At 44.6% G+C, this 22,853-nt stretch overlaps 1 protein-coding gene across 3 annotated transcripts in view; it reads right to left on the bottom strand.

The window, feature by feature from the left end:
- Nucleotides 1-14,584: 14,584 nt before the first annotated feature.
- Nucleotides 14,585-22,853, bottom strand: part of Uxs1 (UDP-glucuronate decarboxylase 1) — a 76,185-nt gene continuing 67,916 nt past the window's right edge. For all 3 annotated transcript variants that reach the window (XM_048430182.3, XM_048430181.3, XM_048430183.3), the window contains exons 12-15: nt 22,059-22,119; nt 20,546-20,603; nt 18,798-18,901; nt 14,585-15,413 (exon numbers count right to left, since the gene is read on the bottom strand). In XM_048430182.3, coding sequence (XP_048286139.2) covers nt 15,282-15,413; nt 18,798-18,901; nt 20,546-20,603; nt 22,059-22,119 — 355 coding nt within the window. In that variant the 3' untranslated portion in view covers nt 14,585-15,281. The remainder of the gene's footprint in view (nt 15,414-18,797; nt 18,902-20,545; nt 20,604-22,058; nt 22,120-22,853) is intronic.

Consider the following 22,853-nt stretch of genomic DNA (forward strand, 5'->3'; position numbering starts at 1 on the left):
TGTGCTAGTGTGACTTGGTAGTTCAAGTGTAGTCTGCCATAGTCTCCCCGTGGATGGCTTGCTAGGTCATCTCCACTCCCTTTGAGTCACATCCCTCAGAGACTGTCTAGTGAGGGTCCCATTGGATAATCTTGCTTGTGTGTTTCTGTATGTGTAGCATAAAATTCTCATAGAATTATTCAGTCGGTACTTTCAAAATATTACTTCACTGCCTATGGTGTATACCACTGATCTTAATTATAAATTTCACCCCTCGCCCAGTTGCCATTAGACACTGATACCACCCTCCCCAGCAGACTCTATTGGCTCTTCTTTCTCCCTATACCAGCGGGTTTGCCCGAGTGTGCTAATATTGCTTGACTGAGTTTCCCAATCTGAAAATCCATGTCTCCAAAGGTTTAGAAAATTCTCACCCATTATTTCTTGAAATGTCATTTATTTCTGGAGTTATCATCCTCAAGAGCACATTTTAGCATTTTCTTTCTTTTCCAAATGTGCTTGGCTAGGTTTTCTGTTCCCTGACCGAGTTTCTGAGCTTCTTTTTTATTTCCTTAAAAGCATATTTTAATTTTCTATTTTTGTCATTTCTTATTTTGTCATTTTTGTGACTCTTTCTGAGTCCATGTCACATCAATGTGATTTTACATGTTTTTAAAAGTATTGAGATGACACCTTTTAATTTCTTTCTCATTTTATACACATGGGTGTTTTGCTTCAGCGTGTGAATTTATTCCACATGCGTGTGTGGTACCTGTGGAGCTCAGAAGTACTGGAGCTGCGTGTGCTGGCACAAGCATTTAATCCGAGCACTCCAGAGGCAGGGGCAGAGACAGGGGATCTCTGTGAGTTCCAGGCCAGTCTGGTGTATATAGTGAATTCATGAGGGCTTTGGATCCCCTGGGAAATGGAGTTACAGATGGCTGTGAGCCTCTGTGTGGGAGCTTTGAATTGAACCCGGGTCCTCCGCAAGAGTAGCTATTCTTAACTGCTGAGCGCTCTGTCCAGCCCAGATTTTATATACCTAATAGCCCCAATCCATTTATTTTCTTTGGAGCCGGAGTTAATTCCTCCAGGCGGTTCCTGCATTTCCTTTTGCTAGTGGCTTGGGTCCACCATACTGCAACCACTTCAGATTCTGCTCTTGTGAATGGGGAGACAAGTCAGGCACCTTGCACTTGCTTGTCTCCACCCACCTGTTCTGCAAGTTTGAAAAGAAGCATCCACACTGCCCTCTTCTGTGGGACGCCCTGCTTTCACTGCTGCCTCAAGACACAGCGTCTCAGCCTGCTTTTCTGATTTGCTCCACAAGAGTCCGGCTGTGTGCCCCAAGCCCTCTGCAGCCTTCAAAGAAGGCGTGGCTCTGTAGGATTTGTGAGAGTCCTGAAGGCAAGGGTTGGTTGATTTGGGTTCTGCAGATTCCTTACTTTTCTTCATCATCAGAGGGATGCACCAACAAGATGTTACAACATCTAAAAGTTGGTGATTGTTGGGGGACATGTCCTATGTAGCCAGGCTCACCTGAATTTGAGGACCCTCCAGCTTTGGTCTCTTAAGTGTTAGTGTGGCTTGTTGCCTATATTTACCGTTGAAAGAACTACTAAGCTTGAGTTGGGAATTTGTAGAAATATGTATGTTTGATCCCCATTCCCATCTGTGAAATCCCTTATTTGAAACACCTCGTAGTTTAATGTGGCCTAGCAAGCTCCTGTGTTGCACACTGTAGGCAACAGCATTTGGAGGTGACAGGTGCTTCACTCCTGTTCTTATGAGTGCTTTGGGCCGTCCTAGGAGTGAGAGCTTGTCGGAAGAGTGGCTGTGACCCTTTCTTTGTTCTTATACTCTCCTACTCCTCCGTCTTCTGCAACAGAATGCTGAAGCAAGAAGGCCCTTGGGAGAAGCCAGCTCCTTGTGCTTGGACCTTCCAGTTTCCCAGAACTGTAACAAATAAACCTGTCCTTTCTAATTTACCCATCTCTTCATTGAGACAAGGGACATCTGCTCTAATTCCTGTAATACTTTTAGAGTCAGCACTCCCAGTTATTCTCAGGATAAAGATGCTGTGTGTTCTTGCTTGTCTCTGCAGCTCCCTCATTTTCCCATCCCTTAATTTGTATTACATTCATCTCAGCTGTTCAGTCTCTCGACGTGCCAAGCTCCTGTTAGCTTCTGGAAGGTTCCTGTGTGCCTAGCCAGCTTCCAAACTTGTTTAGCACTCGCTGTTGTCAACTTGTCTTCGCTATTTATCTAAGCCGGGTTTCTCTCCTCCCTCGAGAAAACCATGTGTCACTGATGTCACCAGTGTCTCTCACTTTGCTACACGGAGACCTTCTTGATAGGGTTCACACCCATCTGCTCACTGTGGAACCCTTGGAGTCCAGTTCTTTTTAATATGTGCAGAACGGCTTGTGACTGCATATAGGGAGGAAGAATTGTTAGTCTCATTGTTACACATGAAAATCTCAGCCAGAGAGATCTCACAGCAGAAAGCTCCTAGGGCTATCAAGTGAGTTAGGAACAAAACAGCCTCTCCCCGTACAATCTCAATTCCTCCCCTTCCGTCAGGCCATGTGGTCCATGTCAACCGATCTATTTATATCATTGTTGAGTCCTAATCCTCCTCCCAAAGTGTATTAATTACCTTTTTGTTTGGGAGTCCTCAGCTCTCAGCTTCCAGCTCCCGTCTTCATCCTCCCTGTGGTCATGCTTTCCCACCATGATGGTGCTGGACTTACATCTCCCTGGAATCCAAAGCCCAGGGAAGCCCTCTTTTTCTCGCCAATGGCATGGGAAGAGAGCAGTGTAGCGCTGCCCTCTTCTGAAGCTTCTGGCAGCTACTGCAAAGCAGCAGATGTGTCAGCTCTGAAGGATACATGGAAGCTCCCTTGCTACAAAGGACATGCCCATCGAGTGTGACTCAGAGCCATGCTGCTGCTGTTTCTGAATTGAGATGGCCTGTCCTAGCATTGTGATTTTTGGCTCCTTTCTTCTTGCTGAGAAGCAAATTTTATAAAGTAGGAAACAGGATATTCTGAATACTTTTGCGGAAGTGGCCCTGCCGGCTACTCAAGAGGCCCAGGCAGGAGCGTGACATGAACCCATGGGTTTAAAACCGGTCTGAACAACCCATTAATACCCATATGAAAAACAACAAAGGGGGAAAAGATTGCAAGCGAAGAATGCCAGAATGCAGAGAGAAATACTACTGAACGTAGCTGGACCACACTGTCAATAGATGAGTTTTACTTAGCTCAGGCCATCTGACTGAGAAACTGGAAAAGAAATTTGATGAACTGTCAAGTCATGAACTTCTGGTGGGTGCAGTTCTGCTCTGGGAAGTAATGAAGAGACACCGTCACTCTCATTTCTCTCCACTGCCATTTTGTGACATGGGAAAGCTAGGTGTCAGTCACCTCTCATCATTTTCAGTTTGGGTCTTTGTGCTGGACAGTTTTATGTCAACTAGACACAAGCTAAAGACATTCGAGAGGAGGAAATATCAATTAAGAAAATGCCTCCACAAGATCTGGCTGCGCGGAAGCACACAAGGCATTTTCTTAATTAGTGATTGATAGGGAAGGGCCTAGCACATTGTGGGTGGTATCATCCCTGGGCTGGTGGTCCTGGGTTCTCTAAGAAAACAGGCTGAGAAAGCCAGAGGGATCAAGCCAGTAAGCAGTACCCCTCGATAGCCTTTGCATCAGCTCCTGTCCTCACTGCTTTTGATGATTACTGTGAATATGTTTTATTACCATTGGTTAATAAAGAAGCTGCTTCAGCTTATATCAGGGCAGAATATAGCCAGGCTGGAAGAGATATATATATATAGAGAGAGTAGATGGAGTCAAAGAGACACCTTGTAGCTGCTGAAGGAGATAGACACCAGAACTTTACCCAGTAAGCCACAACCTTGCGATGATACACAGAATAATAGAAATGGGTTAATTCAAGATGAGAAATCACCATACTGATTTTCAAAGCAACTGTACAAGTTTGCACTTCCACCAGCAATGGAGGAGTGATCCCTTTACCCCACATCCTCTCCAGTATAAATTGTCATCAGTGTTTTTGATCTTGGCCATTCTGACAGGTGTAAGATGAAATCTCAGAGTTGTTTTGATTTGCATTTCTCTGATGGTGATGGATGTTGAACATGTCTCTAAGTGTCTTTCAGTCATTTGAGATTCGTCTGTTGAGAGTTTTCTGTTTAGGTCTGTACACCATTTTTTATTGGATTATTTGTTCTTTTGATGTCAAACTTCTTGAGTTCTTAGTATATTTTGGAGATTAGTCCTCTGTCTGATGTGGGGTTGGTGAAGATCTTTTCCCATTCTGTAGGTTGTCATTTTTTCTTGTTGACCATGCCCTTTGCTTTACAGTAGCTTCTTAGTTTCAGGGGGGTCTCAGTGTTGCTCTCAGTGTCTATGCTACTAGGGTTATATTTAGGAAGTGGTCTCCTGTGACAAATGTGTTCAAATGTACTTTCCACTTTCTCTTCTATGAGGTTCAGTGTGATTGGTTATATGTTGTGGTGTTTGGTCCATTTTGATTTGAGTTTTGTGCATGGCAATAGATATGAATCTATTTTCATTCTTCTACATGCTGATATCCAGTTATACCAGCATCATTTCATGAATATTTTCTCTTTTTTCCATTTTATATATTTAGATTCTTTGTCAAAAACTAGGTGTTTGTAGGTGTGTGGATTGATATCTAGGTCTTCAATTAAATTCCATTGGTCCTCCTTTCTGTTTCTATGCCAATACCAGGCTGCTTTCATTACTGAAACTCTATAGTAGAGTTTGAAGTCAGGGATTATGATGCCTCCAGATGTTTCTTTATTGCATAGGTTTGTCTTGACTATCCAAACTAAATGGAGAGAAACGCAAAGTGATCCTACTGAAATCAGGAGCAAGACAAGGTTGTACTCTCTCTCCATATCTATTCAATATAGTACTTGAAGTTCTAGCTAGAACAATCAGACAGCAAAAGGAGATCAAGGGGATACAAATCAGAAAAGAAGAAATCAGACTTTAACTATTTGCTTATAATATAATAGTATACATAAGTGACACCCCAAATTCTACCAGGAAACCCCTACAACTCATAAACCCCTTCAGTAATGTAGCAGGATACAAGATTAACTAAAAAAATCAGTAGTCCTCCTTTATACAGATGATAAATGAGCTGAGAAAGAAATCAGAGAAACATCACCCTTCACAACAGCCACAAATAACATAAAATATCTTGGAGTAACTTTAACCAAACAAGTAGAAGACCTGTATGATGAGAATTTTAAGTTTGAAGAAAAAAACTGAAGAAGGCACCAGAAAATAGAAAGATCTCCCATGCTCTTGGGTAGGTAGGATTAACAGAGTAACATGCCAATCTTACCAAAAGCAATCTATAGATTCAATGCAATTCCCATCAAAATCCCAGCAAAATTCTCCACAGACATTGAAAGAATAATACTCAACTTCACATGGAAAAACAACTATTTTCTTAATGTCAGGCTAAGCTGTAATCCACAACAGCTCTCAGTGGGAATTTATAATCCCTGATTTAGGTTACAAGCATTTCTTTGTATTTATTTTTATTCATCAAAGCGCTATATAAGTTAACATTATTAACATCAATTAGACTATATAGCTTAAGGAGGAGTCACCTTCCTGACAACCCACAGATAAAAATGCCCAGTAGAGTGGGATGTAATCGTGAGATAAACACACTGCAATACAGGCAGTGGGGGACCCCCCACATATAAATACATCATATCAGATACCAGAGAAGAGGGTGTAGTAGAAGCAATATAAAGGCACAGCATAAGCAAAAGACATTCTGGAGTCTACATTCTCGTAAGCTTTGCTTGAACAAGACATTCCCATCAGAGCTGAACTTCTGGTGGGCTGAAAACTGATTAGTAATTGCCATCTGCTCTATCAAATGATAACGGCCTCCAGCATCTCACACTTTCAGTTGTGGTGCTGGGAGCTCAAGGTCCTGATTTAAAGTTGCTTGTTCATTTCTTTTCTTTTCCCCCACTGACTTAAGTATTTTAGTGCTACAGCTTTTCCTCCTAGAACATCTTTGACTATATCCCTCAAATTTTCATGCATTTTAACTTTCAGTGATATCGATACCTTTTTAAATGTTTATTCTTCTTTTTAAACAACATAATATTTTTATCGATTATTTGGGAATTTTATACAACGCACCCTGATCACACTTGTTAACCATTCCTCCCAGGTCCATCCTCCCATCTTTGTGATACCCCCCTCGAAACACAGCAAGTACGATTTGTGTTGCCCATATGCTCATTAGAGCATGGTCAGATTCCCAGTGACCAGCCTCTTAAAGATAAGTGAGTATGTTCCTGTCCCCCCGCCGGAGTCATTGACTGTGAAAAGTTACACTTTGGCATCTTTATTACAATTTTTAAGGAGTCTCTTCGATGCCTTTCTGTCTAGACTGCTTCTTTTTTTGGTGGTGTGTGTGTGTGTGGAGGGGAGAGGTTGTAGCAGAAGCCTTGAAGGTTTCTCATTCTCAATTATGAGTCTGGAGTCATCGATACTACTGTAACTGAAGCCTCCTTTTCCACAACAACCATCAGCAGCTCAGATCATGGACTCCACATGGTTTCCGGAGGCTGCACAGAACATGGGCACCCACATGGCCTCCGGCTGCATCACAGAAGATGGATCCAACATGGTCCCCCTCAGCAGCACAAACCTCCAGACATCAACACGGCCCCCACCCACAGCATGGATCCCAGACGTCACCATGATCTCCTGTGGTAGCCCTGATCATGGACATCGACATGGTCTCTGGTGGTAGCACTGATCACAGATACCCACATGGCTGGCCTCCGGTGGTAACACCACAGACATGAAATGATGATTCTTGAGATGCCCTCTCTGGCCCATGGGGGAATAAATTGTGATAGCTTCCTGTTATCATTCCATTGAGGATTTCTCGCTCCATCTCGTTATAGCCCTATCCATCACATCCATGTTCTGAGTTTTGTTTTACAGCCCAGTGTGCCTGCAGCATCCTAACGGGAAGAGTGTGCTATAGATACCAGCTAGGTACTGTCAGTGGACGGTGTTTGAGTCCATCTCCACCTCACTCATTACCTGTCTAGCCGTGCTGCGATTGAGAGTGATGCTGTTTCTAACTACAGCCAAGGAACTCTGTGGCTTTCTTCTCAGGTCTGTTCTTGCTTTGTATAGTTTGAAGCCACGTTCCTTGCTGCACACACATTCAGAAATGCTGTGTCTTCTTGATGGTCTGACTCTTCTATACTAATGCACTCTCTCTGACTGGCAACTACTTTTAACTATTCAATTTGATGTGAACGCATCAATCTTTACATCAATCTTACAATTTTACTTTGCATAATTCTTCTGTTCTTCTGCCTTCATATATGCCCTATTCTAAGTGAGTTTTTTTAAAGTTCCTTGTAGCATATAACTAATCCCTAAAAAACCTCTATCCACCTGTTTCTTAATTTCTGTCATTAGACATTTACATTTTTTCCTGCTTATTATGTTGAACCCTCAATCTGCTACTTTGCTTTTTGTTACACTCTTTCCTGCCTTCCTGTGGCTAAAAGTTGCAGTTTCTGAGTTCTATATGTATGCATGAGACTGTTCACTCCTATAGTACCTTCCCACACTGCCACAGGTGCATCCAAGGCCCCCACAGATGCCAGATAACTTGGACAGTGCAGATTTTTGTACACTGATTCTACATCATGTCTTGATAAAGCTTAATTTATAGATGAGTAGAATAAGAACTTAATTAGAGAGGACACTTGCATACACTGTGATAAAATTATCTCCCAGTCCTAATGGCTTCTGCTCCTTCCCCCACGACAGACCCAATGCCTACTCCATAGGATGAAGTGAGGGAGGGCACAAACCATGTGATGCAGCAGGAGGCTTCGGTGGATACTCAGAATCAAGCTGTGACACCAGTACACAGTAGGGAATGGATTTCCAATCAACACAGACCATGCACAGGGAATACTTTGGGTGACCACTTTAGGTAAGACATTACACAGACATACAGCTTGTCTAAATATAATGGTTCCACCTTTCCCAGTATGAAGCTTTTATCTCCTTTGAGCATCTGGCATTTTTAATATACTCATCGATTTCCTCTTCACATCACATGAATAGTAACATTATTATTTAACTTTATGGCATCCAAGAGAATAAGAGCTGTTGCATTTCCCATTGTTGGGCTCCTGCATTCTGCCTTCCTATTGCTGTTTTCAGAGGACTAGTTTGAATTTTACCTCAGTAGGTTTATTAACAAACACATATCTAGAAATTTGGGAACTTTGGACTTTTTTTAATGACAGGGTGCGGTGGCTATTCTTGGTTGTCAACTTGACTACATCTGCTACATCTGGAATTAACTAAAATCTAAATGGCTGGGCACAACTGTGAGGGAGTTTTCTTCTTCCTCTTCCTCTTCCTCCTCCTCCTGCTCCTCCTTCTTCTTTTTTTGAGGCAGGGTTTCTCTGTAGCTTTGGAGCCTGACCTGGAACTAGCTCTTGTAGACCAGGCTTGCCTTGAACTTGGAGATCTATCTGCCTCTGCCTCCCTAGTGCTGGGATTAAAAGCGTGTGCCACCACCACCCGTCTTTCTTCTTTTTTCTTAATTAAATCATCTGAATCCACTTCCAATCCAGATCTTTGAGGTGGGAAGACACACCTTTAATCCAGATCTCCTGAGGTGGCCAGATCCACCTTTAATCTGGGCCACATCTTCTTCTGGCTGCCTATATAAAAAACATGGAAAAAAGCTCTTCTCTTTGCGCTCTCTCTCTCCTCTCTCTCTCTCTCTCTCTTTCTCTCTCTCTCTCTCCCTCTCTCTCTCTCTCTCTCTCTCTCGTCTATTTCTTCACTGGCATTGGGGCCTACTTCTTTGGGATTCTGGCATATACTGAGACATCTAGCCTCACACTAAACAACTACTGGGTTGATTCTTGGACCTTCCATTGGTAGGGCAGTCACTGTTTGACTGGCTGGACCACAGCCTGTAAGCCATTCTAATAAATCTCATACACAAACATGCATGCATGTTCCTCTGCAGAATCCTAATACACAGGGTCTCATTTTGCCCTGGCGAGTTGGCTCTGAACTCAGAAATCCTGCAGCACATTTTTGAAGGCTATAGTCCCAACTCCAAATTGATGTTTTTATTTTATTTTTTTTTCCCACTAGAAGCTGCAGCCATTCTAACAGCTTTGCCTCTGGGGATCAAGTGCCATTCATCTGAGCGGTTTTAGGGATTATCTCCACATTCTCCGTTAGTTCCATGGTGTGGGAGAATTTTCTGTATTCTGTCAATCATGTATTTTAATAAAACGCTGATTGGCCAGGCGGGAAGGATAGGTGGGTCAACCAGACAGAAAGTAGAGGCGGGGTGATGAGAACAGGAATTTTCTGGGAAGCACGAAGCTCCCTCTGCCATTCCTGCCCAGACCACCAGGGAGGAAAGATGTAAGCTGCCCCGCTGGAAAAGGTACTGAGCCATGTGGCTAACGTAGATAAGGATAATGGGGTAACATAAGTTATAAGAGCTAATAAGTTGCCTGACCTAATGGGCCAATCAGTTTATAACCTAATGTAGACTTCGTGTGATTTTCTTTGGGGTTTGCTGGCTGTGGGGTACTGGGTGGGACAGAAACCCCAACAAGCCAGCCCTCATGTTACAGTTCCAGGCCCAGCTTGACAGTAAAGCATCAGGTATGGATTTCTCTCGGTAGTTTTTTGCTTAGGATTTTTATTCTGTTGTCTGCTTTGCCTCTAAATGTGAAAAGTTGTCAGAACTTTTTTGAGTTGTCTTCAGCTCTGTCCTCCTTCTGGGACTCTCAAAACATGGCAGGTCTGTTCTTGGAATTGCACATTGAGCCCACCAGCAGTTCTTGATTTAGTTACCATTTTAATTTAAAATTTCCATTATTTTTTAATGCCTGATATTTGAGATGTCTTAATTTTTCCTTCTTTTATGTATGTGTGTGTATCAGTTATTTTTTGCTACTGTGATGAAGCACCATGACCAAGGCAACTTACAGAACGGCTTGTTTTGACTTACAGTTCCAGTGGGTTGAGTCCGTCATGGTGCAGAGGCATGGCAGTAGATAGGCATGCATGGCAGTAGGTAGGCATGCATGGTAGTAGGTAGGCATGCATGGTGCAGGAGAGGAAAGCTGAGCGCTCAGGTGCAAGCGTGACACAGAGGGAGCAAACAGGAAGCAGGGCAAAGCTGTGAACTCCCTTCCACAGTGGCATTTTCACCCCTCCCCTGCTTCCTGACACAACTGGGGACCAAGTGTCCAAATGCCTGATGCCACAGGGAACATTTCTCATTCAAACCACCCAGCTTGAGACCCCAATTGCTTTTAGACAGTAGTCAGATCTGGCCATGGAACCCTCGGTACAACATCTGCTCCCCTGCCATGTAGTTTGGGGATCGTCTTGTGTCTTGGGCAGAGTGACCTCTGACTGAAAACAGTGTTATAAGGTCCTGGCTGTGTTCTGAATATTGGTTTCAGCAGCTTCCTCAGACAGGGCTCTGGGGCTGGGGTAGAAGTTCCAACTCCTCCAGGCATCAATGGTGACATTCAACTGGGAGGGGTGGCTGCCTCGGCACTACTCCCCTCACTTCCGTGGGTTACCTATTGTGGTAACAGTCAAAAGCGCTCCACGCAGCCACCTTTGGACACCACTCTAATGGGAAGAGAGGGCTTCTCCATTGGAAGTCTAGGATCTCCACATGATCTCTCTGATAGCATAGTAGTCATACCAGCCAGCAGAGACTCAAGTCCAATCTCATGTCTAATCCCTGCTTTAAGAAATGCTACAACATGGTTGAGAATTGGAGGTGTTAAAAACCGCACCCCAGTGTTTTCACCAGTACTTCCTTGGTGCCAACGTGGTATGGAAGGGGTGAAGAGCATCTTGAACACTATTTGCTTCTAGCGGACCCATTATAGTAAAAATTGTGTTCTCCCAGGCACAGTGACTACAGGGAGCAATTTTTGCCCCCCCCCAAACTGTCTTGTTACAATCCTGGCTTGTGGGTTACTCCAGTTCCAAGTCTTGAATTCTGGAGACAAAAAAGAAAACTCAAGGAACTTACCACAAATGCTAGCTTGTTAGGGTGGCTACAGATGTTGCAGGTGGCTAAAATAATGGCAATTTGCTTGCAATGCTAGAGAATGGAAACCCAAGATCAGGAATAGGCAGGTACCAGGTACGGTAATGACTGAGTCAACATTTAAGAGGCTGAGGGAAAAGGGTCATGAGTGTGAGCGAGACTCTATCTTTACAGTCAAAACAAAATTGCCAGCAGGAATTTTCTTGACACACACACACACACACCTCCACCCTGCCCTTGCCTGGGCTTACATGTGGCTGTCTTACTGTGTTTTCACAGGGCCTTTGTGTGTGCAAAAGTACGGTGCTTAACTTTCCCTTTGTAAGGACACTAGTCTGGAATAGAGCCCACCCTGAAGACCTTGTTACAACTTAACCAACTTTACAGAACATATTTCTGAATTCTGGGTTTCTGAAGTAGAAGGGAAAGCTTAGATCACATTAGTTTGGGACAATGCAGTATAGCCCCTAAGACCAGTACGTCTTCTACCAAGTCCTGAGGGCCCTGGGCAGCCTACCGTTTCTATTTACATTCAGTCTGACGCCTGTTACATAGTTGATGTCCAAAATGCTTTACTGTACTTAGTTGGAAGTGTATGAGAGTATATCTACCTTGATCTCTTGGAAATGTTTCTTCCTTGCATTTTGAACATTTCAAATGATGTAGAGTCAGGTATTTGGACTTTTAAACTGGGTTTTTATATTACATTAGCTTAACTTCAAACATATGCTCAGAAATCAAAAAACGCAGATCCCAGCAAGTACCCAGACTTTTTAAAACGCTGGTTTGTATGAGTCTTTTGTTACTACATCAAAACACCTGAAGCAGGTAAAATTTTCTTTATTGGTGTTTTATGCTGTTAAAATGCTATAGACTTGGGTATCTTTTAAAGAAAAGAGGTTTTATTTGGATCCATCCCAGCAGTCATGTGGCTACAGCTTCCCAGTACAATGGTCCATGGCTTTAAACGGAGACAGGGAACAGACGCTTCTACTGCTGGCTCCTTGGAACTGGATCTCACGCAGGGGGCTGTGTTCTGATGACCGACCTTACCCTAATGAACCCCGGATGACGACACCTTGGAGCACCATCTGGGGCTTGAGTTCCCACCCTCTCAGTACCTCACGGAAGGGAGCTGAATTTTATCACATGAACCAGTGAGCTACATTCCAGCCCCACCCAGTCCACAGCTCATGTTTCCTGATAAAAATCTGTATTTTCCTTCTTGCAACCCAGTTGTCGGTGAAAATGCAAACAGAACCCAATCAAGAAAATGTGTGGGCAAACCTTGGCGATGAGAACAGCAAAGCTGTGTTGCCTCCGGATACTGTGGTATCAAATTCTCAGAACAGTGGAATTTTCTAACACCCCAACAAAGATACCAACTAACCACCAAGAAAGGGTAGGTCAACTAAACAAATTATTTTGATAGGTACATGGAAAAGTTAACTCACAAGTATTGTTTTAGAATAATCACTGAAGAATCCCCAAATCCCCCACAATCTTACTAGACAAAACTAACAGCAATTACAGGAGTAATGCTCCATTCACCCCAACTTCTGCCAAGGTCACATGACTGAGGACCACCATCCAGGACCAGGATCATAATCAAAGACAACGCCACGAGGTTCCACCTGGCTGGTAGGCTGGGCTCAGTATTCAATTCCCCAGTTGCAATCCAGTTCAGACTACGGCTACCTTGCTCAAGCCCACGTTGACTGTCACTAAATGAACAAGAGAACTGTGTCACTCTCTCCCCAAGAGCCACAGCAGTGACATCCCAACTGGGGACCACTTCCAAAATGCAGATTCAGGTGGCTCTAACAAGATGCTATAGAATCAGTAGTTAATAAACAGTAGGAAAACATCGCTCATAGTCTGAGGGCTACAGAGTCCAAAGGCGCTGACAAATTTTAGTGTTTGGTGAGGACCACTTTCTAGCCCACAGACAGTACCTTCTCAGAGTAACAGAAGGCAAGCAGGAGCCACTGGCTCTCAGGAAAGGTCCCCTTCTGGCCTCATCTCTCAACACTACTGCACTGAAAAGCAGGTATCTAGCTATACGGGGAGAACCAGAGGGGTCGAACATCTGGACCACAGCAGACACCTCCATTCCATCCCTCAATTTCACTTTCCTCTCTGCCCAAGATACTATCATGTTTATTTCAAAGCTCATGTTCTCCTTGACCCCCTCTCTTAGAGGATATTATACACATCTCTGTTTCTCTTCTACTACTTGGAAAACATTCTATGGATACAAGAATGAGTCTTAAGAAAGAATTTCAGTTATTAGTGAGTAATAAGCTAAGAGAATTCTGGGTCCTTGGGCTACTGGATATTCCCAGATTATACTGGCTAGCTTAGCAACACAAAACTCAGCTATTTCTGTCTACATTCTTCTCTGGTCCGATGCACCATTACAAATTTCCAAGCAAGCTTCCATTTGTTCACTGTATCTTACTTAGTTCAGATCAAAATAATGGAAACTAAAAATAAGAGGCTGGGGGTGTAGTTAGTGACTGAGTAATTATGCACGTGTGTGCATGTGTGCATGCAAGCACGTAGGGTTATTCTTGATTCTTCTTTCTTACACCATATTCAATCTTAGCCCCAGTTCCAGAATCTTAGGGTCAATTTAGCATGACAGAGTCACATGGATTCCAGGGCCTTTCATTCAAAAAACATATCCCCCTTTTTTTTTTAAAGCCCAACATGGTTTTGAAGGACAGACAAAGCTGAGATACTTACCTTTACCTCTTGGGCTTTGGGTTTCTGCTGCCACCATGCAGGGCCAATCGTTTGGAGATAGGCTGCTTTTGTGCACTGTGCTGTTCTTCCGTTCATAGGGCAAAGTTAGATACGAGCTGACACAACCCCGAGCAAGCTCTGCATGGAAATGATACCCCCAAGGCTTTCATTTCCCTTACCAAAGCTTGCCTGAATCCTACGCCAGAAAAATAAAAGGTTTTGTTTCATCTGGTTTGTGCGGCTACAGGATGCAAAGCCTATCCTAACCCAGGCTGAGTTCTGAGAACTTCACACCATAGTTAACAGAGCCTGAGTGCCCCTAAGCTCCACATTCCTGAGGCCGAAAGGACATTCGGACTACAGACTTCAGGACAGTTCAGGTTTGGGATTTAGGATGCTCAAGCTATACTCTATGAAAATATTCCCCAGTTAAACAAAATTTGAAACACTTGATCTCAAGCATTTCAGGAAGACACATAGAGTGTGTATCATATGTCAAAGCACAGACTCGGCCCAAGGAGCACACAGTTGATTCTAAACACCACATGAAGTTAAGTATGGTGGAAACCAGACATTTGCAGAATTCCCTCAAGCTAACATCTCCAGTGTTATTCTCAGCAACCCAACATCTGACACAAAGCAGAAAGCCAAGCTTTGTAGATCAAAGTCCATGACCAGCGAGTTTCAATATTTTATTAAAATAGCATATTTAACCAAGGTTAACCAAGAATACATTAACATTGTTTCCCTGCCCCACCCCAATATGCAGCACAACACAGTAGTGATTTCAAATATCCTTGATCAAGAACCAACAGAGATGTTTCAAAGTCAAGTTTGCAACTAAAAACCAAATTCTTCAGATAATTCTAAATTAAAAAAAAAACAGTACTTTCCAATGGAGTTTTCATTTGTCCCCAAATAAACGCTGGTGCACCGCCCACCTGACAATACCGCTAGAATTCTTATTCTTTATGCATAGTGTAACGTCTCATTTATAAGTACCCACTTTTATAAATAAAATCAGCATTTCCACCCCATTTAATGTTTCTTCTCAGCTTCACAAAGAAACCAGTAAATAAAACTGTCAACGACAGTTACAGCATACACTCTAACAGCAAGATAAAAAAACCTGAAAATAGCAGAGATGCATCTAGGCTGTTGTACATAAAAAGACAGATTTAAAAAGTGCAAGGCAAAGTCTGCAGGTTTCAAGGGAGCTTTTAGGCACATCCATGTCTTTAAAGCAAGCTTCAGAATGAAATTCCAGTTTGTTCTTCATGACACCTGTTTAAGTCTTTAAAAAAAAAATCCCACAAAAGTCCATTTCATTAAGTGTAAAACGGAGTCTCAGGTCCTAAGGTAACTCAGCTGTGGCGCGTCCGGCCCTTCTTCACTCTGGCGGGCTTAGGTTTGGGGATGTACTGGTTATTGGCCTGGTATTCTAGCTCCTTCCGGAAGTAGTGAATGGCTTTGTTCAACCCTTCCTCCAATGGAACCTGTTGAGAAAAAGGAACAAGGTCCTGTCAACAGAAAGGCTTCCTTGAAGCAAACTGAAGCAGAGCGCCCTGGAGGTAAGAGGGTGCAGTCAGCTGTCCACTTCGTGAGGACACTCAAGGACTCACACCGGCCAGGAGTACATCAAGGCCACTTTGGAGAGGCTTGAAGTTCTTTAGAGCTACTTTCAGAACACACTTTGCAACTTAGCAAGTGACACCTCAAGTTCCCAAAGCCCCCGAGTCCCCTCTTGCAGGCATGCCTACTCAGTCAGCTGCAGAGACCGTTTCTGAAATGTATGTGGGCCCACTCTTTTGAGGGAATCCTCCAAGGACTGAGGGGAGATGCTCTGAGGAGGCTGTCCCCACGACACACTCGCACTCACACTGACAGCACAGGTAGGGAAGGCCTCACGAAAGGTGACATTTGAGGCAATCTTAACCTGAGCTGGGAACAGGAAACAGTCAATTGGCGGCTGAGTCATACAGGCTAAAGAGAAAGCCAAGGAGGGAGGCATTGCTGAGAACTCCAGTAAATTTGCTGGTGTTTGTCTCTCTTGATTATGGTGCAAGTTTTATAGGTGTCAAAAATACAACAAAACATCGTTTTACATGTTTTAAATATGAAAATTTAGCTATTTATGCATTACATAAGACCCTAAAAAACAGAGGAAACAAAGTTGGACAAAAACCTTCTCTCAGTAAAATAAAAAGGCATGCAGAGATATGGAAGAAAATACCTGTCAACTATGTATCTGATAAGGAGTTGACGATAAAAACATATCAGGGCCACAATTTAAAAAATAGAGTTAAGTAGGCATTTTTTTTTCAAAGGAAGACACAAAAATAGCCAACAGGTTTATGAAAATGCTCAGGATCACCGAATATCAGAGGAACACACATAAAAACACCGCTTCCTCAATTTAAGATGCTTTCTCTATCTCAAAAGTTGTCCCCATTCACATGTACACACAATAATCATGGTATCTTTGAATGAGACTTTTCCTATCAATTAAGACTCATGTTACAAAGAAGCCAATGGCAAATGTCTCATATTCTGTATGTCTATGTCAGATACAACTTCTTACACATATCCTGGCTCTACATACACCTCCAAAACTAAGAGTGTATATTTAGTAAATATACATTGAATATTTTCCTAACACATCTTGTTTAAATACATGCTGTGGTGACAAAAGCACAAATGACAAACTCTTTCAAAAAGTTTGAGAACCTTAGGAGTGACAGAGATGGCTCAGCTGTTGAGACCACTTGTTGCTCTTGCAGAGGCCCTGAGTTCAGCTCCCAAAACCTATGGAATAGCTCTCAACCACCTGGAACTCCAGTTGCAAAGGTTCTGATGCCCTCTGTGGGCACTACATGAACATAGCACACATGTATACAAGGTAAAACATAAACATGGAAAAAAAAACATGGAGAATCCCTACCTCTGTTTCTGAAATTTGCTCTGTTTAGATGGGATGAGTAGATTTTAAGTCTGGGCATATTCATTTCTATTTCACGTACTAATTTTCTGTACACAGCCAGAGTTGGACTAAAGTTCTAATATCCCTTCAGAGTCCATCAGTTAGATTCTCCTTCCTCAGCATTTACTGTGCCATGCCTTTTTAACAGGTAAGCTGAGCTCTGGGCAGCACTCTGCTTCCTGGGGGGGGGGGGGAGGGGTTGTCCTCAAAAGCTCCTAGAGTGAGGTGGCGCCACCTGCCCTACGTTTATCTTCCGTCTGATAAGGTTTTGCTTCGGCAACAGTCGTTGGGATGGCTGTCATGATATGTGGGAAAATCACTCTCCAGAGGAGCAGAGCAAAGAGCAAAGAGCTAGACACAGTAGATGGACAGAAGCATCCTTGTTCCTGCAGCCTGGCAGGCCAGGAGAATTTTCTATAAGGAGGTGAGAACTTTCTATAAAGGTCAGACACTTGAGAGGTTACACACAGCCCTGGGACACTGGTGTTCACAGAAAGGGGAAGAGCTCTCCACCAAGAGACGAAGAAGCAGGGACTGAGGGTTTAGAGTGCAAATACAGTCTAGCAGTGAGGGAGAAGGAACAGGACAGATGTTGTGTCTAGTCCAGTGGTTCTCAACCTCATGAATGGTGCAACCCTTTAATATAGTTCACGTTGTGGTGACCTCCAACCATAAAATTATTTCGTTGCTACTTCATAAGTGTAACTTGCTACTGTTGTGCATTGTAATGTGACTATCTGACAGGTAACCCAAAGGGGTTGGGCCGCACAGGTCTGGTCTAACAGGTCAGTCTGTGGAGAGCCTGGCGGTCGAGGAGCACCAGGAAGTATGGAAGTCCACCTTCGTCCTTGTCTTTCAGTCTTCACGCTCTCTAGCTGGGGTTCCATCAACACGGGGACTGATATGTCCAGATGAAATCCCACTCAGTTCAGCCTGGACACCAGGCCCCTGCATTGAAGCTGCTGCCATTTTCTGATGCTCTGAACCTGAAATGTCCCCCAGCTCATGGCACCAGGTCAAGGCAGTGGAGTCCTTAGAAGGTGTGACCCTGACAGCAGATGTAAGTGCTATGGCGGGCCTTTGACGGCTATAGCTACCCCTGGCTCTTTACTTGGTTCTGTCCCTGCATTACATGAGGCCACTGCCATGGACTGCAGCTCTGGCTGCCACACCTCCCCCCTGCCCACTGGGAACCAAAACAAACCTTTGCTCCCTTTTAAGTTGCTTGTGTAAGCATTTTGTTAGAGCAGTGAGGAGAACAACAAGTGCACCCCCTTCATCCTGCCTTTAGATACTGCTGTATGTCGGGGTTCACAGTAACTGTCAGCCTGACAGACTAGAAACCCCTGGAAAGCAGTCTCAACGCAGCAACTGTCTTTATCAGGTTGACCTATGGACACGTCTGTGAGACATTGCCTTGGTTGTCTTTACTGATAGGGGAAGTCCAGCCCACTGAGGATGGGGCTGTTTCCTAGGCAGGTTATTATGGGATGTGTAGGAAAGCTAGCTAAGCATGAACCAGGGAGCGTCACTCCTCCACGGTACCTGATTCTGGGTTCCTGCCTCCAGGTCCCTGCCCTGACTTCCCTCAGTGAGAGACTATGACCTGGAAGTGTACAGATAACCTCATTTTCTCAAGCTTTTGGTCAGTGCTTCATCACAGAAACAGAATGAAAAGGGACATGTTTACACACTCTCCTGAAAACAACTCATGGGAGGCCTATGTCATTTTCACCAACAGAGGATGAGGCACCATTAAGTAGAGAAAATCTCGTAGCTGCCTGGACACTCAAGCCCACCCTACTTTGCTAGAAACCTGCCAACAAGGCCATGGACTGGGAGGAGAAGGCCCTGGGATGTTGATGTCTCTCTCCTGAGGCAGTGACCTCTTTATACTCACCACAGGCTCCCACCCCAGCATCAGCTTTGCTTTTTTGATGTCTGGTTTTCTTTTTTGTGGGTCATCCTGGGCTTCCGAGAGAAACTGAATTTCACTTCCACTACCTGAGTTTTTTAAAAAGAAAAAGAAAAAGAAAAAAAAAACCGGTAAGGACATGTGAATCCTTTATCACTAGGGGGCACTGTTTTCCCGTCTACGCCAGAAGATAATCAGACCTATGGTAGAAGAGCAAGGACCCAACACAAGCCGCTCTGACAAAGCCGTAGGACAGTCCTCACAATCTAGGTGTGTGCCTGCATGGTCATTGCCAAACAGTCACGTGCAGAATGGTTCTGGTTCCCCATGATCCTCCCACGAGAACAAAAGGGCTTGTGTCAAGAACAAAGCTCCATGTCAGGTAACAGATGCAGATGTGCCTATGGGGCACAATCCCTTAAACACAACATATAAATGTGGATGGGGCCACCCTGAAGGTGGATGCTCCTAATGGGTCACACCTGGGTATCCAGAATCTAGGAATCCCCTCCCCTGGAAATCAGACAGTCTATACCCCACTTAACCTACGGCATGCAGAAGGTAACTTAGAGTGCACGATGACCTGACCATCAATGCTCTAGCCAGAACAAACCCAGAGCCAACGTGTAATTGTCTGGACGAAGCATGCAGATGACAGAAAAGCCTTGTCTACCTTCCTGAGGTGAGGGGCTTGACCCTAGTGACCACAAGAGAAAGCTACTATAGTGACCGCTATGCAGACCCGGGGAAGTGCGACATGCAGCCCCACAGTAGTAACGCGGGGATCCCAAGTCCTCCTCAGTGGGCAGGTAGGGGTTTCCTAAACTCGGAAGTACACCTGGGTCACTGTGCACACTCTTATCTAGGGGGCCAGGGCTCGCATCTACAGTGCCATTATACCAAAGCCTCTGACCCATGGTTTCACCTGCACAGCAAAGGTTTCAAAGGCATGGTGACTGTAGGCACAGTGACCGAAGCAGGCCCTGCCTCACCAGTGGGGTTGTACAGATGGAAAGCGAATCTGCATGGGACTGCTGGGACCATAGAGCACTGGGCTTTTGTGGCAGAAAGACTGTCTCCACTGTCTGTCACACAGAATAGGATCCCAGCTGTCCACAGCTGCTCACCACAACTCTGATCCAGGAATGTCAACATGGAGGAGTCCATTCAGCCAACGGGGGCAGCAGGGTCAAATCAGAGCAGCCTGCAGCACACGCTTACGATGGTCCAGGCCAGACTAACACGTCCTGAACTCAAATTTCTGACCTGGAGACCAGACTTCCTAGAGCTGCAGCAAGCCTGAGGAAGAGGCCCGGCTACCTCCTTGGCACTTGTAACCCAAGGGCCGGGCCAGACCCAGGAACACCCTGCTGCTTCATGGGCACACTGTTCCAATGTCACATGGCCAAAGCCAGAATGGACAGAACTAATGTCACTCTTTCCTTGCTCCTGAAATTTGGTCTCAGTGGGGGTGATGCTTGGATATCAGTAATGGTCACCTGTGCAGGATGCGCTAACCTAACCTCATCACACCTGGAGGACAGATCTCTGTCCCACACTGCACCAGACCTGCAACTAACTAGACCTGGGAGCCAAGCTGAACGTGTTCCTCATAAACAACGGCTCTGGGCCAATCAGTTGGCAGCTTGTACCAATTCCCTACTTTCTAGGGACAGTGCTACCAATAGACACCGTAAATGCCGACGAGCCCTGAAGTGGTTGAGCATACTTACCAACAAGGTTTTTAATTAACTGAGCAAATTCCAGGATTGTGTGTTCTTCTGGGTTCCCCTAAGGAAGAAATGGATTCTCCTATAAGCGTTTGACAACGGCAGTACTCTCCTACTTGGGTACACATATGAATTCAGAGGCATTTTCTGTACGAATCATCATCAGCCCCCAGACTAGCCTGCCTCCAAGTAACGTCACCCCAGCTTCTTGTGCCACTGGAGCACTTTGGATGGGTTTCATTCTGGCCAGGTACAAACCTATACAACCTTAGGCCTTTATCTGTCCTGAAGAATAGTCTTCAGGCAGGACAAAGTCATTTAAAGTGGGGTTCCATACAGTGGGTGAGCTTCCAGGACAATCTACTCCCTTTTCTGTCACTTTAGTGTTACTCTGCATGTTTGGCTTCACATTACTGGCTCTGCTAGGACAACAAACTTCCTCTATGAGAACCATGCATGTGGCGGGTGTGGTCGATCGATAATTAACCAGACCAATTCAATACAAAGATTTAGCTTTTAATAAATGGGGAAAAACTTACAAGACCAGAGATCCTACGAACATCATACGAGCCAGGAACCAAAGAGAGAGAGAAGTGGCAAAGCACTTCGATTTTGTATTTGTTTTGTGTGCCCTGAGGGGTCCACACCTTAAGCAGAATGTGACTGACTGAGATTCCCCATCACGTGCAAACACCTTTTATGGTGCAGGATCAAAGATCTATAGAGAAAGCTGCAGCAGCAAGGGATGCTGTCACAGACCAGCTTACTGGGGTGGGGCAGAGAAGCTGCTATGCAAACCTGTCCCTTCCACCACATTTTCTGACAATTGCTGCCTTCACTTTTGCAATGCTGGAGATGGAGCTCAGGGCTCCGCCCACACCGGGAGCCACTTCACCACTGCTCCAACTCTTACCCCACAAGGACCGCCCAGCAGAGACCACAGAAAAGCCCAGCAGCTGTACAGTTTAAAATCCTCCAGCTCCCATTTTCGAGGCTACCCTGGACCCAGAGATCACAGTGTCAGGAAGGCCCGGGCCTAACTGTACGCACAAAGAAAGGCCCTAGGAAACAGAGCGGAGTGATGGAAGGAACATGGGAGAAAGGGAGGCGTCTGTGGGAGACGCCTGGCAGACACTTTCCTGATTTGACGGAAGATGGATTTTTAAGTAGATACAGTTCCTAAATGCTCTTGTGCAGAAGTTTCCTAAAAAGAGTAAAGCAATGAGATGCACAGAGAACAAGCAGGCATAAACAACGAAGCAGGGCCTTTTATCGTAAGCCTTTATCCATTCGGAGCTTTGATTCGCCTTACAAGTGTGACCTTTACACAAAGCCCTTCAGGCAGAGGGAGTTCACACACTGCTCACACATGCCTTGCAAGTGTTGTTTTTCAATCCCTTTCTCTGCTTTGTTTTACTTCTGTACTTAGCAGATGCCCTACACGAGCTAGTCGTGAGCAGGGAAAGCCTTCACCAAAGACCCTGCAGCTGGTGCAGAGAGGCAGAACGGTACTCACCAGGTTGACAGGGCTGCTGACATTGCTGTTCATGAGCGCTACCAGGCCATTCACCAGATCACTGAAAAAGAGGGAGACCTGGGTCAGGCAATGCTCGCCATAGAGCAGGAATGCTGAGGGCACACACCAAACCTCCCCAGACAAAAATGAAAACCCAAATGGAAACTGAATGTGGAAACGAAATCCTGTGAATTAAGATGGTGTCTGTAATGCTAGCATGTTCATGGATGAAATGAATCCTGTAACACTGGGATTTGCTTTTGGTGGGTGTGGAAGGGTGGTGAACAGGGTGGAAAGAATGGGTTAAATCTACCCTTTCTGTGCATTTCTGAAAACAATCAAGGACCAAAAGTAAGTTAAAGTAGGTATACACCCCCCAAGAGTCTCTGATGAAGCCCCACGTTTAATGTGAACCCATGTTAGTCAACCAAAACAAAAGCTACGACTATTTCATAAAACAAGCTCCACAGAAATGAATGGACTTCAGTATGCAAACTCCATACTGGCAAATCACAGCGAAAGCCAAACAAACTGAGCACTGAAATCAATGCGCACTGCTGCCCCCTCCCCCAGTCTAGTGCATCCTATGAGCTCGCTGTCAGGGGCAGCGGGATGTTTCCGATGGATTGTGATTGGCCGAGCCATGAAGGTGAAGAGAGAAGTAAGCAAACTTCCGCTTACCAAGGTTTGGTTCTTAGTTTCAGAAGCGTTAAAGTGTGGCTCTGTTAAAGAAAAGTTACTTCGTAAAAATGACACCTCACTGGGAATCGTAAGCGCTTGTTCTACGCCCATGTC

The sequence above is a fragment of the Myodes glareolus genome, chromosome 18, assembly GCF_982192425.1.
Source record: "Myodes glareolus chromosome 18, mMyoGla1.1, whole genome shotgun sequence".
In the NCBI taxonomy this organism is placed as follows: domain Eukaryota; kingdom Metazoa; phylum Chordata; class Mammalia; order Rodentia; family Cricetidae; genus Myodes; species Myodes glareolus.